The sequence below is a fragment of the Hoplias malabaricus genome, unplaced genomic scaffold, assembly GCF_029633855.1.
Source record: "Hoplias malabaricus isolate fHopMal1 unplaced genomic scaffold, fHopMal1.hap1 scaffold_55, whole genome shotgun sequence".
In the NCBI taxonomy this organism is placed as follows: domain Eukaryota; kingdom Metazoa; phylum Chordata; class Actinopteri; order Characiformes; family Erythrinidae; genus Hoplias; species Hoplias malabaricus.
The window spans coordinates 311147-330527 of NW_027101036.1; the positions used below are offsets into that span (position 1 = coordinate 311147).

General features: G+C 46.3%; 1 protein-coding gene across 1 annotated transcript in view; it reads left to right on the top strand.

Annotated features, from left to right (window-relative positions):
• LOC136684305 (alpha-1,6-mannosylglycoprotein 6-beta-N-acetylglucosaminyltransferase B-like) overlaps positions 1 to 18635 on the top strand; it is a gene marked incomplete at its 3' end in the record, with an annotated part of 92706 nt that extends 74071 nt beyond the window's left edge. The window contains 7 exon segments of the mRNA XM_066659127.1: positions 2780 to 2913; positions 3766 to 3896; positions 5875 to 5880; positions 12037 to 12192; positions 12297 to 12443; positions 13921 to 14037; positions 18561 to 18635. Of these exon segments, the coding sequence (XP_066515224.1) occupies positions 2780 to 2913; positions 3766 to 3896; positions 5875 to 5880; positions 12037 to 12192; positions 12297 to 12443; positions 13921 to 14037; positions 18561 to 18635 (766 nt within the window).
• Between the last annotated feature and the right edge of the window lie 746 nt (positions 18636 to 19381).

Consider the following 19381-nt stretch of genomic DNA (forward strand, 5'->3'; position numbering starts at 1 on the left):
ATGTTTGTCAATATCAAACAAGACTTTACATTACACACGACCTGGACTCGAACTTTACGCCGCCTTCAACATCTCCAAATTACACTGATGTGGAACAGGACGGAGACTTGGACTCGGGTTGAGTGAGAAGTCAATGATTCACCCTCTAGACTTCACTGGGTTTGGCATTGGCATTGATTTATAACTATGATGTTATCTGTTTAATTACATAGTTATTACTAATATTCTCTCCATTTTAGTGCATTCCGCATTCCTCTATTCGCTCCCTGTGTGTGGCCCAGACCCCGTCTCTGTGCGTCCTGTTCCACACTATGGCCTTGTCTCACCTACAGCACCCTGCATTCCCCTCGGCTTCCTCCCCCATCTCCATCATTTAATTTTACCTTCACGTCATCATATATCTAGACGCTCTCCGGCATCGACTGGAGGAGCATGGGTTCCTCATGAGTCCTGGTTAGTTAAGCAGTTAAAAGGGGCATCAGAAAATGCCCCCGTCTGATACCCCGTCTAAACCCCTGTTTATTTATATTTTGCATGTTTGATTCAGCGTGTATAGATTTGTGAATCATTTGTGAACACGAAAACATTTAAAACTTTCTGTCTGAGAATGCACAGAGCCGCTGTAGGATATCGATAGGTAGCACAACCCCCCCCCCCCCCCCTCCTTGGTAGTGAGTGGCACATACATTAAAACCCGCACGTGAGATGCGTGAGATACGGCACTGCGTCAGGGTCGGGGTTTATCTGCGGGAGATGTTCGCGAGGGTCTTTATCAGAGACGGTGCGTCTCCTGCCTTTTCCCCAGTGACTCCTCTGAGCTGCGAGGCTTTGTTTCCGTGGCTCTTTGAGTCCGGAGCTGATTTGGAGGTGATTTGAAAGCCTGGTATTGACCTCCACTCGAGCTATTGTTGGGCTTTGTGTGGCAGCGGAGGCTGGGGCTGAATGAAGCGCCTCACAAATGCGTGGATTGAAAGAAGTGATTGTGGCTGAGCGGCCCCATCTCCAACCTGTCATTCCAGCTTTAGATTATAGAGCCAGGGACGAGTGTACTCAGCCGATGACGGCCCCTCCTGGAGCAGACCGAGTAGCGCTGCCGTCTCCAGTGGGAGATTTCATTTTTGAGGCAGTTTATTGTCACATATTTGTTGAGACTGTTTCTTTTAAGCCTCTGTCATTATTAAAATTTCACTCCAGTTTAGTATTGGGTACACTTCACTGTCAGCTCCCAAACATTACACTGGAACGCTCTGATTCGGGGAAGAGTTACTGAGATAAGAGTTAACCACAGACTGGGTGAGTGTGCGAGTGACTGGGTGAGTGTATGAGTGAATTGGTGAGTGTGAGTGACTGGGTGAGTGAGTGAGTGAATGGGTGAGTGTATGAGTGAATGGGTGAGTGTGTGAGTGACTGAGTGAGTGTGTTAAAATGTCCACAGATGTGAGTGACTGGATGAGTGTGTGAGTGATTGGGTGAGTGACTGAGTGAGTGTGTGAGTGTGTTACAGGGTAAGTGTTTGAGTGACTGGGTAAGTGTGTGAGTGACTGGGTGAGTGTTTGAGTGACTGGGTGAGTGTGTGAAAATGTCCACAAATGTGAGTGTGTGAGTGACAGGTGAGTGTGTGAAAATGTCCACAGGAGTGAGTGACTGGGTGAGTGTGTGAGTGACTGAGTGAGTGTGTGAGTGTGTTACAGGGTAAGTGTTTGAGTGACTGGGTAAGTGTGTGAGTGACTGGGTGAGTGTTTGAGTGACTGGGTGAGTGTGTGAAAATGTCCACAGATGTGAGTGTGTGAGTGACAGCTGAGTGTGTGAAAATGTCCACAGGTGTGAGTGACTGGGTGAGTGTGTGAGTGACTGAGTGAGTGTGTGAGTAACAGGGTGAGTGTGTGAGTGACAGGGTGAGTGTGTGAAACTGTTGACAGGTGTGAGTGTATGAGTGACATGGTGAATGTGTGAAACTGTCCACAGATGTGAGTGTGTGAGTGACTAGGTGAGTGTGTGAGTGACAGAGTGAGTGTGTGAAAATGTCCACAGGTGTGAGCGTGTGAGTGACTGGGTGAGTGTGTGATTAACAGGGTGAGTGTCTGAGTGAGTGTGTGAGTGACTGGGTGAGTGTGTGAGTGACTGAGTGACTGGGTGAGTGACTGGGTGAGTGTGTGAGTGACTGGGTGAGTGAGTGAGTGACTGGGTGAGTGTATGAGTGAATGGGTGAGTGCGTGAGTGACTGAGTGAGTGTGTTAAAATGTCCACAGATGTGAGTGACTGGGTGAGTGTGTGAGTGATTGGGTGAGTGACTGGGTGAGTGTGTGAGTGACTGAGTGACTGGGTGAGTGTGTGAAAATGTCCACAGATGTGAGTGTGTGAGTGACAGGTGAGTGTGTGAAAATGTCCACAGGTGTGAGTGTGTGAGTGACTGGGTGAGTGTGTGAGTGACTGAGTGAGTGTGTAAAACTGTTGACAGGTGTGGGTGACAGTGTGAATGTGCGAAACTGTCCACAGATGTGAGTGTGTGAGTGACTAGGTGAGTGTGTGAGTGACAGAGTGAGTGTGTGAAAATGTCCACAGATATGAGTGTATGAGTGACTGGGTGAGTGTGTGAATGACTGGGTGAGTGTGTGAATGACTGGGTGAGTCTGCTCCTGCCTTGCGCCCAATGATTTTGGGAAATCTGAAGATCCACCAGAACCCTGAACTGGATGAAGTGGTTATAGAAAATAAATGAATAAATGAACGAATGAGAAAAAATGTGAACCCTGGTCTTTCCAATGTCTTGTTTTCAAAGGTGTCACATTCGAGTGATAGACACGTTTGGGACGGAGCCGGCTTATAACCACGAGGAGTATGCCACGCTACATGGATACAGGACCAACTGGGGCTACTGGAACCTCAACACCAGACAATTCATGACCATGTTCCGTAAGTAGAGCTCCTGAAGCACTGAGAAACAAGGTGAAAGGAAACAAAACATTTTACACTTTTCCACTGCATGGTACCTACATGACTCTACTGGACTCTACTTTTTTATTCCTCCTCCTCCACCAGGTGAATCAGGTCCTGGTTCTGGAAGCGGGTTCTTGTTTAGTGGCTGTTCTCTTGTGGTTCAGAGCGAGTCGAGTAGGGACTAAACCGTGGCGTGTAAACCTTGCAGAGCGCTGATCGTCCAGAGAGAGTCATCACTCTACGCCACGCAACGCAGATGACCAGCACCAACTCTTCATCTGTAAAATCTCCAGCTGCAGCAGAGATCACGTTTGTTTTTATCCGACTCACGACGGCAGCTCGTAAAATGACGCTGTGGTCTTTTGAAGAGGTTCAAACGCTCCTTGGATCGGTGGCCGACGAAAGAATCCAGCGAGAGCTGGACGCTGCAACAAGGAAGGAACAAACTCTACTGATCTGTCTGAACTGATGACGGAGCTGTGTTCAGTTCCAAACAACAACAACACGCCGATACACCATGAGTAAACACCGCTTAATGTTACCACCGCCGTTGTAGTTTCCAAAGCCCACTGTTCCCCTTAGAGACGGGGTTTTGAGACGACATCAGATACATTTTGGTGTGGGCGGGGCTGGTGGCGCTGTGGTAGTGGAAAAGTGACCAGAGACCAAACAGAGTAGAGTCCAGTAGAGTCCAGTAGAGTCCGTCCAATGCACTGAAAAATCCCCAGATTCAATTTTTTTATTTCTTTTATATTTGTATTAAACAGATACTGAGCACAGTCTACTGACTAGCTGTCTTTAATGTATAACCTCACTGCTTCTCCACAGCTCACACTCCAGACAACTCCTTCATGGGATTTGTGTCTGAGGAACTGAATGAGACGGAGAAGCGCAGCATTCAGGAGAACAAAGTGAAGAACATGGCGGTCGTGTACGGAAAGGAAGCCAGCATGTGGAAGGTGAGGACACAGCTCTAAACTGAACTGACCTTAGCACTGACCCAGGACCAATCCCTGATCTTAGTTTGGACAGAGACCTAATGCCGTTACAGGGACCTTGTCCAGAACCACGTGTAGCACTGGGATGCTCTAAAGCAGCTGCACAAGAGTGAGATACCATGATGTAATCTCCTGAAACTCACAAACTGGGAATCTCGGGCAACAGCTCCAACTAGAGGAACACGAAGGGCTAGCACAGAAGCATAATTTAGAGCAATGACTTCAAGGACGAATCTGTGAAAAGTCATGAAAGGGGGGCTTTTTGGAATACAACACAGTGCAAGGATTTATTTTTGTGTGGCTTCTGTACTCAGTGCTTCTAGTTATAAATTATAAACATGTAGTTAAAGTTATAAACATGTCAGTGAGGCACAGCTCGTGTAGAGACAAAAGTGAAAGAGAAAGTGAAAGTGTAAGACACACTTACAGCATGTTGTTAGTTAAATTTTGCAGGGGTTTACATCAGCCAATCAAATGTGTTCACCCCTCCTGGGTGGGATAAGTGGAACAGTCCCTTATGTAGCTCACAAAGGAAATGGAAAACAGGAATCCAAAAAAATATTTTTTTTCTGATTCAACAGAGAAGTTTTTCCACTTTTCAAATTGAGAAGACCCATTCCCGCTCTTAAGGGCAAGGCCTCCCAGTTCCTCCAGCTTGGAGTTTCCTTCTGAGTTTCAGGAGTTCCTCAGAGTCAGGGAATGGGGGTGGTGCTGTTTGGGGTCTGGTGACCTTTATTATTAAGAGTGACACCTGATGTCTCCTCTGACTGTGATTGCCTGCGCTGTGGGGGTCCTGAAAGGGGGGACGGGGGGTGTTAAAATCAAACAATAGGAAACACATGAAGTTGACACATCACATCATCAGCGTAAGATCTATCTATTATTCTCGTTCACCGGAGATAAGGTTCTGGAGCCGCGTTGATGACTCTCTGTTGCAGCAGTCCGCTTTCATTTAGAATCGGTTCCGTCTTCAAAGCGTCCCACTGCGTCTGAGGCGGATAATCTCAGCTGTTCACTCTCAGAGACCCACTCTGTCCACTCTCAGAGACCCACTGTGTCCACTCTCAGAGACCCACTGTGTCCACTCTCAGAGACCCACTGTGTCCACTCTCAGAGACCCACTGTGTCCACTCTCAGTAATCAGGGATCAGTCTGAAAGTCAGACGCAAGGTAATGACCACTGGCTTTTAACAAGTGTCAGAATAATGAAATGTCTAACTGTCTCTCATCTCCTCTTCTCTCCTCTCCTCTCACCTCCTCTCTTCTTCTCTCCTCTCCTCTCCTCTCCTCTCTTCTTCTCTCCTCTCTTGTTCTCTCCTCTCCTCTCACCTCCTCTCTTCTTCTCTCCTCTCCTCTCCTCTCCTCTCTTCTTCTCTCCTCTCTTGTTCTCTCCTCTCCTCTCACCTCCTCTCTTCTTCTCTCCTCTCCTCTCCTCTGCTCTCCTCTCCTCTTCTTTCCTCTCCTCTCCTCTCCTCTCCTCTCCTCTCTTCTTCTCTTGTCTTCTCTGCTCCCCTCTCCTCTCCTCTCCTCTCCTGTCCTCTCCTCTCCTCTCCTGTCCTCTCCTCTCCTATACATTCTTCTCCTCTCCTCTCATCTCCTCTCATCTCTTTTCTCCTCTCCTCTCCTCTCCTCTCCTCTCCTCTTCTCTCCTGTCCTCTCCTCTCCTATACATTCTTCTCCTCTCCTCTCATCTCCTCTCATCTCTTTTCACCTCTCCTCTCCTCTCCTGTCCTGTCCTCTCCTCTCCTATACATTCTTCTCCTCTCCTCTCATCTCCTCTCATCTCCTCTCATCTCTTTTCTCCTCTCCTCTCCTCTCCTCTCCTCTTCTCTCCTCTCCTCTCTTCTTCTCTCCTCTCCTCTCTTCTTCTCTTCTCTTGTCTTCTCTCCTTCCCTCTCCTCTCCTCTCCTCTCCTGTGGATGTTCTGAACCGGACTCAGCTCCAGGTAAGTCTCGCTCTTTCTCCTCAGTCACATTCAGCTCCAGTTGCATCACTTTCTGTGGATTGTGTTGTCGTTTGCAGTCGGCTCACGTAGAGATTCCTTTGATTTCCGGCCACTTTCAGTGCAGCATTATTCCTTTGGGATTTGTGAGCCCTGTCACTCCGGACACTCTTGGATCTGTGGCTGGAGGCAGGAAGCTGTGTGCGGAGTGTTTTCAGCACAGAGACACGGTGATGCTGTTTTTATCTGGAGGTTGTTTTGTTCTGGTGGTGGGAGCCTTACAGCACCGTCTCCACTGATCAGTAACCTCCCAAAATGCTTTACGATACTTTTTACACTGAAGTATGGCCTAAGACCACTGTCCCCAGTGCAGAGCGAGGCCTAGAGGAGCAAAGAGCCCAGTAGAGGAAGTGTCCTCAGGACGGATCTCTCAGATCCTTCTACCTGATCATTCTGGAGTGGTGCTGGTACTACGACCCGACCTCACTGATGTTTATGTGGCTCACTGCCATCAGATTCGTACAGAAATATTCCTGCGTTGAAAGCAAAGCCTCCTCTGAGGAGTATCACTTTCTGTGAGAATTTGGTGGCACCAAGCCACAAGACCCTCTGTGATGTCAGGTCCTGGTGTTGGATGACTGCTTCTGGATCGCCAGCACCACTCGGGCTCAACGTAAGCAGTGCTCAGAAGAACTGGCATCACAACAAGCTGCTAGCCTCCAGCCATGGGACCGTGAAGTGTGTGTGGAGTCACACACTCTCTGAATAAAAGGTACAATACAGGAACATAACTGTCACTAAAGCTACACACAGTGTAGTGTATCTTTAAAGGTGCAGCAGTGGTGTTAGAGTCCAGTTGTGTTCCCTAAAGGTTCATTACATTCTCTTCTCCAGAAGGAGAGGGGGATCTCTGTAATCTTTCATTTTAAAACTGTGGAGAATAAAATACACAATAGAAGTCCTGGAGATGAAACGAGGCGAATGAAACCAATAAAACTTAAAAAGATAATAATAAAAAAGAAAAAAGAAAAGAATAGAGCAAGGCAAGTTTATTATTAGAGCACTTTTCTCACAGAACACAATTAAAAGTGCTTTAAAAAGCCGTACAAAACATTCATTCATTATCTGTAACCTTTATCCAGTTCAGGGTCGCGGTGGGTCCAGAGTCTACCTGGAATCATTGGGCGCAAGGCGGGAATACACCCTGGAGGGGGCGCCAGTCCTTCACAGGGCAACACAGACACACACACACACACACACACACACACACACACACACACACACACACACACTCACACCTACGGACACTTTTGAGTCGCCAATCCACCTACCAACGTGTGTTTTTGGACTGTGGGAGGAAACCGGAGCACCCGGAGGAAACCCACGCAGACACAGGGAGAACACACCACACTCCTCACAGACAGTCACCCGGAGGAAACCCACGCAGACACAGGGAGAACACACCACACTCCTCACAGACAGTCACCCGGAGGAAACCCACGCAGACACAGGGAGAACACACCACACTCCTCACAGACAGTCAGCCGGAGGAAACCCACACAGACACAGGGAGAACACACCACACTCCTCACAGACAGTCACCCGGAGGAAACCCACGCAGACACAGGGAGAACACACCACACTCCTCACAGACAGTCACCCGGAGCGGGAATCGAACCCACAACCTCCAGGCCCCTGGAGCTGTGTGACTGCGATAACTACCTGCTGTGTCACCGTGCCGCCCAGTACAAAACAAATACAGTAAAATAATTTAAAGATAATTAAAAGCAATTACCACAGTGCAATAAAATAAAACGCATGATTAAATTGATTAATAAATACATAAATAAATAAATACAATGCTATTCCAGAATAAGAAGTGATGAGGATATTAAACTGAGCTGTGGTAATGTTTTCAGGCTTGATGTTCCCTAGTGATGTTCTCTAGTGATGTTCTCTAGTGATGTTCCTTAGTGATGTTCCCTAGTGATGTTCTCTAGTGATGTTCTCTAGTGATGTTCCTTAGTGATGTTCCCTAGTGATTTTCCCTAGTGATGTTCCCTAGGGATGTTCCCTAGGGATGTTCCCTAGTGATGTTCCCTAGTGATGTTCCTTAGTGATGTTCTCTAGTGATGTTCCCTAGGGATGTTCCCTAGTGATGTTCCCTAGTGATGTTCCCTAGTGATGTTCCCTAGTGATGTTCTCTAGTGATGTTCCCTAGGGATGTTCCCTAGTGATGTTCCCTAGTGATGTTCCCTAGTGATGTTCCCTAGGGATGTTCCCTAGGGATGTTCCCTAGTGATGTTCCCTAGGGATGTTCCCTAATGATGTTCCCTAGTGATGTTCCCTAACTAAAGGGACTAAAGGTGCACCCCTGAGGGACAGTGTCTCTGACACTGCAGGGTCTGTAGTAGCCCCGGGTGGTGGGGGCCTCCTCCAGCACTTTGCGCTGATCAATACTCTCCTGAAACGGGTCAGAGAGCCGAGGGGATCCAGGCTTTTAAGAAGGAAACCGGATTGATTTCCGAGCTGTTGACCCCGGGCCTGTAATCAGAGCTGCACTGTGTAGCCGCTGATTGCTTCGGTGTGTGCTGCACATCTTTTCCCAAACAGAGAAGTGCAGAGCTCAGCATATTCGACCCCTACCACACACACACACACACACACACACACACACACACACACACACACACACACACACACTGGCAGCTCCTGCCAGAACCCGCCTTGGACCTCCGCGACCCTTCCACTCACTCTGCATATGGAATGCTTCCTTCAACATCCTCCATCTGTCTTCTCTCTCTCTCCCTCTCTCTCTCTCTCTTTCTCTCCATCACCTCCTTCATCCTCCGTCTTCATCACAGTCCTCCTTCATTAGGCTCCTGATTTGTTTCCTTTCACTTCTTCATTCCTAGTTTCTCCTCTCTTCATTTCTCTCTGATGTTCCCCTCTGCGGCAGATCTGTTTTCTGTGGATGAGTTCTGTGAGAGACTGGATGAGTGTGTGAGTGACTGGTGAGTGTGTGAAACTGTCCACAGGTGTGAGAGTGTGTGTGAGTCAGCTGAGACCTTTGAACTCTTTGGCTGATAATAAAATGGAGCTGGCTCTGAAGCGCCCCCTTCTCAGAGGAGGACCAGGCACTAGGACAGCTGTTTCACCAGGGCTGCGTTTTCCTTGTCTTTAATTCCCTCTGTCTCCTGCATTTAGTGCTGCAGATAATCTGCTAATTGGCTCGGAAAATCCTCGCTAAGGAAGCTATCGATCCCCCCACAGCCTCCAATTACATCTCCCTTCTGCACAATGGAAGGAGTGTAAGCGGCTTAGCAGCTCCGTGGAAGTCAATACTGAGGCCTTGAGTCTTGCCGAAGACCTTGGGTTTGACCCTCGGATTAATTCAGAGCCCCTCAGATAAACATATGTAAAATTTAAAAGTCTACTGGAAGTTTCTGTAATAACTGTAGTTCTGTAGTTTCATATTAACAATGGTGTAATAATTGTGTTATTCATCTCTGTACAAGCCACATGCCTTAAATTCAGTTGTTTGTTACGTGTAACTGCATAGTAACTATTAATATATAACTGTGTAGTTACATTAGTATAACTGAATGTGTAATTACACATGTAACTTTATTTTAATAACACACAGTGGCAGTGGAGTAGTAGTGTTCATGTTTATTTCTGACATCTGTAACTATACTGTCATAATGTGTATTATTAATGTGTAATTACAGTTTTATCAATGACACATTTTAGTAGGACCTTCATGTTTTTTGTACATGTGTGATTGGAGGTAAACTGATATATAAATACTCTCTAATAAACTTATTTATCTCACTGCATATACATCAACCGTAGTTACACACTCATAGCACTTGATATTAATGTGTAACTACATATTTATTAAATAGCAAGATAATCTGATTTTGCATAATAATGGACATTAGAGCTGAAGTAATTAAACATGCAAATAAATTCTACTGGTCTCTCACAGCTAATTCATCAACTATCATTACATTGCCATAGCATGTGTTGTTAATATGTAACTACAGCCTTATTACATATTCATTATAATATAATGAGAAACATTTATATAATTTACATGTTTCTAGCCTCCACTCGTCTTCTGTGGACTCACCGGTGCTTGTAGCATGCTGACGACTTTATGAAACGATGGGTGTCCTGTGTGTAGTGTTGTCCTCCCTCAGCGGTGCAGGGACATTAGTGAAGGGAGTCAGAGAGAAACATTAAAGGCTTTGATATATTTGAGGCTTAATGCTTTTGCTGCTTTGAAAGCCCCCTAATCCCATTATGAGAGGAGCCTGCGGAGACTGGGCTCAGCGAGGGGCTCAGTACCATTCGTCCTCTGGCGCTTAATCCAGAGATATGTTCTCATGTCAAAGGGCTGTGTTCTAATCCTCTCTGTGCCCTCACTGCTGGGGCATTAACTCAGCAGAGACCTCGCTGATATTTCCCAGGTTTCTGCAGAGATTGAAAGGCATGTCAAAGGAAATCACAGCAGAAACGTGGTGTGTCCTGCTCAGTGGACTCTGGATAAATCCTGGGAATCACTAGAGCTACGACTCTTAGTTCCATAGCTGGGAAACTGCTTCCATTTGGTTTCAGCCCAGTTTGGTGTAGCTAACATTGATACTTCTCTAAAGCCCCATGACCCGATGCATCGGTTGTATCAGTTCTGCAGCATGTTCTGAATTACTTATATGTGGCACAAAGGAAAATGCTAGAGATAAAGGTTTAGTCCATGAACACTGGACATGCCCTGTATTGCCTAGAGGAGCAATTCTAAATCTGGTCCAGTTTCAGTTAATAAAGGTTTTATAATTAGCTAGGGTCATTTGAATTGAGATAATAGGCATACGTTTCTGCTGGGGACATTGAGGACACGTGTCCACCACTTTCTGGAAGTGTGCTTGTGGAGTATTTTCTATAACAGCCCACTGCTGAGTGTTGAAAATGGCTTCCTGTTACTTTGAGAAGTGTGTGTGTGAGAGAAGGCCCCCTACAGTCAGGCTGTTTGCGTTTGGAGACACCACCGATGTGGTTTCAGTTTGTGGCCACTTTGAGCGCAGGGAGCAGAGCATAAATTGCTTGGTGCTGTGGAACTCTCTATGTGGCTCACTGCAGTGGAACAATCTGGTATTCAACAATCTGGTTCATCAGAGCAAAACATTCTCTAGTCACAGCAGAAAAAAGAAACAAGAGCTCAGTCCAGTTCGTGAAAGTTTCAGTCAATTCATGTGATCAGCCCACACATTTTATAGCACAATAAACTAAATATGGTTTTCTTTAATGGGCTCCCTCCCTTTGCTTAGCCGCTATGAATGTGTTTATTTGTTGACCTCAGACCAATACATTATTAAGCCCACCCTTAGCTCTCAGCACCTTTAGGAATCCATGCTGACGAATTCAGACTGAACACACTCTTTGTTAAATGTAGCTCAGAGTTGTTTGACCTGTGTGCACAGGAGGCTTAAGGAAATGAGTCTAGTGTTCTCCTTTAATGCCCCTGCACTGATAACCAGCCTCAGACACTCTAATACAACTCTCTAGGACTAGATCTCAGTCTGCCTGAATCTGCTGTCCACTCCTTCCAATATTCCTAGCAAAACTGGGCGTGGAATGCCATAAAAACATGAAAATATGCGCACAGCTTTTAAAAGCTTGGAGCCACTGCTGAGATCCAGGAGCCACCTCCTGTTTAAATTCCAGCCACGATGGAGGGCCGCCATGGGGCTCGTCTCTCCCACAGCTTTGGGTGCCAGGGGGCAGCCATCGCTTTGATGTGGTGCCAGGTGACATTTAAAATGTTTGGAGACGTAACCCAGGGGCTAAACTGGTGGCTCTCTCTGTGGTTCAGTGGTGAATGTTGAGCAGGGACAAGAAAGAGGGGTGTTTAGACCCTGGTGTGAGCACTTGCTGACTGTCTGAGAGAGTGCAAACGATGAGTGTGACTTCACGGCTGATTAAAGCTGATGTAAAATAGTTCCAATGCTTCTTGCCTTGGTTTAAACATTAGGGCAAACTCCTCACACACCCCAGCTGTCCTCACTGTCTGTGTCACAGACGTAGATTTGATTCAAGCTCTCTCCTCTCTTTTAATGTGGGTCTTGACTTTATTTTACTCTTGCGTCCACTTGCCAGGGCAAAGAGAAGTTCCTGCAGATCCTCCACCGCTACATGGAGGTGCATGGGACGGTTTACTATGAAACACAGCGCCCCCCAGAGGTCCCTGCCTTCGTGAAGAACCATGGACTTCTGCCTCAACAGGAGCTACAGCAGCTTCTGCGGAAGGCCAAGGTGAGGTGCAAACTGTGTTCCGTTCCTCTATCTACAGCACGTACGGAGAGAAAGAACACCATGGAGGTGGATATTAACTTTTACTTGTTCTCCTCTCGTTGCAGCTCTTCATCGGCTTTGGTTTTCCCTATGAAGGACCCGCCCCTTTAGAAGCTATAGCCAATGGGTGCATTTACCTCCAGCCCAAGTTCCAGCCTCCACACAGCTCCCTCAACCATGAGTTCTTCAGGGGGAAGCCTACCTCCAGACAGGTGAGCTGTTTAAAGGATGAGGGTAATGGCGTCCCTCACTCGGAGAACTGGAGTTCTGGAGTTTTATGCCAAAATCTTTGAGAGAATGGAACTATTAAAAATTAAAAAGGTAAAATTACTTTGCTTTACAGTGCTCTGAGCGCTGCTCAAAAAAGGGCAACTTCCTTCCAAAATGCACCTGCTCAATGTAAAATATTGTAATGTTGGTGCCAACACTTCAGCCAATCAGAGCTCACTTGGGGCGGGTTATTGTGGAGGTTTTAAAGTGCTCAGAGCAATGTTGTCCTCTCAAAGCAAGACATTTTTCTCTCTCAAAGATTTTGGCACAGAATGAACTCCTTATTTATTATATACGAGACTCCTCAGGATAGTAACAGAGCAGAGGAGATATGATGGAAGCACACTGAAGACTATCACATATTTTAATGTAATTAGTATACATTGTAGTAGTATTTTCCAAGAAAAGTATGGAACTGACCAAGTCCTGCCAACCTACCAATCCTCTGACCCCCTGGCCTTGTGGAACCTGTATAAGACGAGCTTCTTGTTCTCTGGACATTCGCCGCAGAACCTGACGTCCTGAAAGTAGCAGCTGCAGTTTAGCTTAGCACAGATGTGCACTGCATACTGATCAAAGAGCTGTCATAAAGGCCTATGCATCTGCTCAGCTCATGAAAAGGACTTGAGGCTTTAAGAGGGTCCAGACTGAGGTCAGCACCTTGTATGAGGCTGTCTTCACTCTTCCCGAATAAAGCCAGACATTTGTCCATGTTTTATTGGGGTCGGACTTGATCATCCTGAGAATATATTTATCACTTCTCTGATTAAACACAAAATGGCTCAGTTCTGACACTCACATAATAATCTCTCACACTCACTCAGAAACAAACACAGCGCCTCCAACAGCACAGGAAGCTTTCTACACCGATAGGAGCACACAGAGAGCTCTGATTCTGCTCTGATTAATTTCACTCGGTGCAGAGTGAACATGCTCATGCCTGGACTCCTCTATCAGCAGAGTTACACCAGGAGAAAAAGCTAATTTTGCCGTTTGATTTGTGTCCTGCTGGTGGGACGGCTACTAGGGGAACTGTGGAAAGTGTTCAGTGTTACATTTACATAACATACCATATTACATATCATAGATCACATAGTAAAGCATCTCAAATATATCAAAATATGTTAATAATAAGTTCTACGCTGATGGGGGTTTTAGACTTAGTGACAGATTTAGTGACACATGTTTTATTCTAAATTTAATTAACGTTCACAACTGAAAACGCAGACATTCTCCATATTATTTATATTAATAAATATGACTGTAATTGATTGGTATTCCACTGTAAACTCTTGCTGCCAAACCCTGGTTAACAGGATGTCCGCGGTCAGTACTGTGAGTATAAAACAGAGTTGCTGTGATTGGTCAAATGAATCATCTGAATGTTGTCGTATTATTAATACTCTGTGTCTGTGGCAGGTTTCCTCTCAGCATCCGTACGCTGAGCTCTACATCAGTCGGCCTCACGTCATGACGGTGGACTACAACAACTCCGAGGAGTTTGAGACGGCCATCCGAGAGATCATGGGGACAAAGGTACACTTCGTAGAGGTTGATGTGCTGGGAGGGTGATATAATGGAGAAGATAACAGAATTAATTAGTCTCTAATTATTCTGGACAGAGGGGTTTATCAAAGTCTGTCTTAGACATATCAGATCTGACTTTCACAAACACAGTGTTTTTCCTGCGGCCACGTTTAGACGGCTGTGGTCGTCTTTATCTGTCCATCACTGGCCTTCGCCAGTCTGAATTAATGTCTCGGGAGCGGCTTCCAATACCAAAGCCCTTCTCCAAAGGTGGGAACCTCAGGATGAGGGGAAATCCAATGGAGAGGAAGAGGGAGGGAGTGCTTCATACCCTACAGACCCTGAGCCCAAGAGACCATTGTCAACTCCCCAGGAGTGGGACATGAAGCAGTGTCGGTTTCCAATGTAGAGCAAACTCAGTTTGTAGAAATCGTAGGGTTTGAGTTGATGGTAGTGTCTAGGGATTGCGAGTCTGGGTTCTACAGGGTGTGAGGCATTCCCTCGCTTAAAGGAAACATAGATGATTCTGGAGGACTGCAGTTTTAAGGTGGAACTGTTTATTTGATTATAAAATGACACTGCTTCATGTTCATAGCTGAAGTGTAACTTGTCTGGAAGGTGTTACTCACTGTTTGAATTCCCACTGAAACTTGAGCTGATTCGTTTTGTCTCACTTTCGCGCTGAATTCTCCTGAATTCAGAGTAAGTTGCACTTTAAGTAATGTAACTGTAACAGCAAAAATAATTCACCTAGAAACCACCAGAGTTTCTCCAGCATCCAATCTCCATTAGCTTGCTTCGGGGTGGTCTTGTTGATCTATTTACGTGGGACAGAAGCTGGTTAACGTTTTGAAACACGTACGTTTGAAAACACAGGAGGATGATTTATGATTACAGGCACCTGCTTCATTACAGAGGCACAATGGATGTTTGTTTGCAGTTTGCTGGTTGATTGCAGATGATCCAATTGAGAGAGCAATCAGATACGAGCATTAATCAGCCTATTGCTCTCTAATGTCCTCCTTTCAGAGGCGCTCTGAAAGATTTAATCCACTTCATTCGCTCCCAATGAGATTTCCCTGGATCTGCCTCCTGTGGAAGGACAGCAGTGGGTGTCTCTACGAGGCGTGACCTGATGTAAACATAGCATCATTGTTTAAAAGGTGATAAAAAGGTGGCCTCCACACATTACTGTGCACAGTAATGTGTGGAGGCCACCAACCCACACACTGAGACACAAGGCCCTCCACCTGTCAGTTTACTGTGTGGTGCCTGAGTCAGAAAACACGGGATAAAACGAGCTGATCCTGCTCTGCTTCTGACATCAAGTGCAGAGACTTTAGAATGGCCCCGCCCCCTCGTCTGTGTCTGTCCAATCACAGCGCTGGACCCGCGTTTATTTCAGAGCGCAAAGACGAGGTTAAACTCAACAAAACAGCCACAACGAGCACGGAGAAATAAGAGCACTGAGTAAAAACAGAGAAGAAAGAGAACTGAGCGAAAACGGCTAAAAACCAGAGCTTCTGCTCCTCGCTCCTCACTGCTGTGCGCTCGGGGTCGGGGTGAACAGCAAGCGGCTCATTATCATTTAAAGGAACAGGTGCTGAAAGCGGGCGTTCTGAACAGGGGCTGTTTACACAGGGGGAGAACACTGCTGTGGGGCTCGTGAGGTTTGGACCAAAGTAGGCCACAGACGGTTCATTAAGAAACAGAACTGTGTTCCACTGTGGAGACAAGGTGGGAGGTGTGTGTGTGTGTGTGGGGAGGGGGGGGGGGGGTATCCGTGTAGCAGTGTTAATTACAGAGGAGGAGTGTGGGTTTCTCCTAGAGTTGGCCCCTGATTTTCTAACCAATGAGTGTCTCTCCTCAGTATGGATCCAATTGCTTTAATTAACACAGCTGCTCTGTTAGTAATTAACTAAACTAATTTCTATGAGCTTCAAGGTTCTCAGACACATTCTCCAGCTACAGTGATTCCACACAGGAAGTGGACTTTCGTAAGGTTTGGGAATGTATCCCTGGAAACCCGTCCGGTGTGATGGGGTTAATCATTACGTCACGGGCCACCAATCACTGTCAAACTTCACTCACGTCTGCTAACGTTAGACGAGCGGAGAAACAGAGCGTCCAGCTGTAATCCATTCAGCGCTCAAGGCTAATATCCTGCACTGCATTCACTGCTGGAGCTGTCAGTCACCTCCAGAGTTTACTGGAAACAATTAACCTCCCTCCTCTGCGTCCAGCAACGAGACGGCTGCGGTTCTGTAGCTCTCATGATGGCTGAGACTGAGATTTACACCCAGAGACACACGGCGGGACTTGTTCTGTTAGTGGGATGTGGTCGGGACCCAGAGCACAGACCTGAGAGATGGAGACAGCTTGTGAAAATGTTCATTCATTCGTTCATTGTCTGTAACGCTTATCCAGTTTAGGGCAGCGGTGTGTCCTGAGCCTACCCGGAATCACTGGGCAAAAGGCGGGAACACACCCGGGAGGGGGCGTGAGTCCTTCACAGGGTGACACACACTCACACATTCACTTGTACACTCACACCTACGGACACTTCTGAGTCTCACAGACAGTCACCCAGAGGAAACCCACGCAGACACAGAGAGAACACACCACACTCCTCACAGACAGTCACCCGGAGGAAACCCACACAGACACAGGGAGAACACACCACACTCCTCACAGACAGTCACCCGGAGGAAACCCACACAGACACAGAGAGAACATACCACACTCCTCACAGACAGTCACCCAGAGCGGGACTCGAACCCACAACCTCCAGGTCCCTGGAACTGTGACAGAGACACTACCTGCTGCTCCACTTGAAAATATACGCACTTAAAAATGATGGTTCTACAAGGGTTCTTCAGTAATGAAAACATTGTATATTGTAGAACCCTGAAGACTTGAAGGACCTTTTCCATGATCATAAATGGGTTCTTCAGATTGATGGAGAATGTGCTATCGATGGTTATAGATAATGGCCCTTTGCGGCACCAAAAAGGGTTCCTCTGATGTTACGATGTCAAGCTTGTTACAACAGAAGAACTGTTTTTGGTGCCAAATAGAACCTGCCTCTGAAAGGTTCTGTATAGAACCCTCTATAGCACATCTTCCATGAAACTGAAGAACCCCTTCACGATGAAAATAAACCTCCAAACACACAAAGTGGTTTTCAAATATTCAGGGTGCTACATAGAACCATTTTTTAAAATTAAAGAACCCTTGTAGAACCATCATTTTTAAGAGCGTATGATTAAAGGGTTTCTGCACAGTGAAGGGGTTCTTCAGACTGATGGAGAATGTGCTACTGAAGGTTCTATACAGCACCTTTTAGAGGAGTGTTCCATATGACACCAAGAACGGTTCCTCTTTACAGTGTGGAAAAGCAGAAGAGTAGAAAGAACCCTTGAAGGACCATCTTTAAGAGGAAGTTTTGAAGGCTGTGTGACACTGACTCTGACATAAATGTGTCATTAAGTGTTCGTAAGCACTGCTTTGTCACCTTTGATTTCAGGTTAAAGACAATTACTTTATTTAAATCAACACTAATTAGGATTTGGTGTTTTTGCTCCTTGGCTCCCCCTACAGTTGCAGGGTGTCATTCAGTTGCACGCCACTGTCCTGGACTCCAGCGATGGGGGGAGGGCAGGGGGCTGTTTTCCTACCCTCCTCCCAGAGTTACATAGCACAGTTTCTGTGGTGCTGTGCCTGGAGTAGCATCGGCAGCGACTGTATTCTCCCTTTTAAAACTCAATGGAGCACCACAATGGTTTTAAAAGCTTTAATTTTAAGCTCTTCTCCAAAGGTGACCCAAGTAAAACCAACTTTAAAAACAGAAAACGAGCTACAGAGTCTTTGTTATAACGAGCCGCGTCATTTCACACAACGTAATGTCACCAACAACTCAGTGTCACTTGTGTGTGTGTGTGATTTTAAGATCATTTTGTGAAATTGTAAAAAGTTATTTCTCTTTTTTTCCACAAAAAAATAAAAAAAAAATAATCGATTGATGAAACGTACACAGACAAGCCTCCAAACCCCCCATTACCCACCCCCCACCACCTCCACACACAGTTTAAACCCCATTGCTCTAAACAAATGCGAAGCTGCAATAAACCGACAGGCAGCGGCTCTGTTTTTCTATCGGAGTGGGGTCTGGGGGTCTCTCGTGTCCCGAGGTGTTGTTGGAGTGACATTTGGAGAGTGAATTGTTTGCGAAAGCGCTCTTTAATGGAATCAGTTTAATCAAGCGCTGTGTTTTGCACAGATTTCTCATTCTGCGATGGGTTCATTCTCGTCCAGAACGAAAGTGTGATTAATCGAGCGGCGGTGCGCGACTGCCTCGAGGCCAAAGACAATTAAACCTGTCGAGCCTCAGTTACAGCCTTCCTCTGTTTGGACTCTTCACCTGAAACACCTCGGGAGGGCGGGGGCTTCGGGAAATCACGAGGACGGTGTTAAAGCCCGGTCCCGTGTCCAGAGGAGAGAGGGATAATTGAGATTCTGCTTGTGTTTTTAAGGTGGAGCCGTATCTGCCGTACGAGTACACGTGTGAGGGGATGCTCGAGAGGGTGCACGCCTATATTCAGCATCAGGTGGGTCACACACACACACAGTTTGTTTTCATGCATTGTGGGGTCACTACACAGACATCCATCGTGAGACTAATCTTGTATTTGTGATTCGTGGGGACGTTAGATAGACTCCCATTCTGAAAGTACTACCAGCTTAAACTTTAACTTTAAAACACCCCTTCAATTAAAATGGACATGTCCCCCATGTGTGTGTGTGTAAGTAGGATTTGGTATCCACCGAGTGATGTATCCCTTGTACACACACAGTCTTGTCTACATGGTTTATGGGGACATTACATAGACTTGCCCTAACCCTAACCCCAACCCTAAACACATCTCTACTTTAAAATGTAATGAATTACATCATTGCAACCTCATTTTTTGTCGCCATAAGGACAACAAGTCCCCACAGTGTAAGAAAAACCAGACACCACACACACACTGTTCAGTGGCACACCGTTCCCTGTTTAATCACACACTACTGTAAAGTGATTAAGGACAGATTCACTGCTACTGAGTTGTGCACACAGCAGGAACATGGATGAGTGGATGGAGGGAAAATCAGAGGCATACTGAGAGAGAGAGAGAGAGAGAGAGAGAGAGAGAGAGAGAGAGAGAGAGAGAGAGAGAGAGAGAACAGTGTGTTTAATCTCTATAGCAAAGCATAAAATGAAACGAGATGCTCTGAAACAGCTGCACATGAGCGACGGCTATAGGGACATAAAGCCCACCACCGCTGCTCTGGAACCGAATCTGATAGAGTGTGT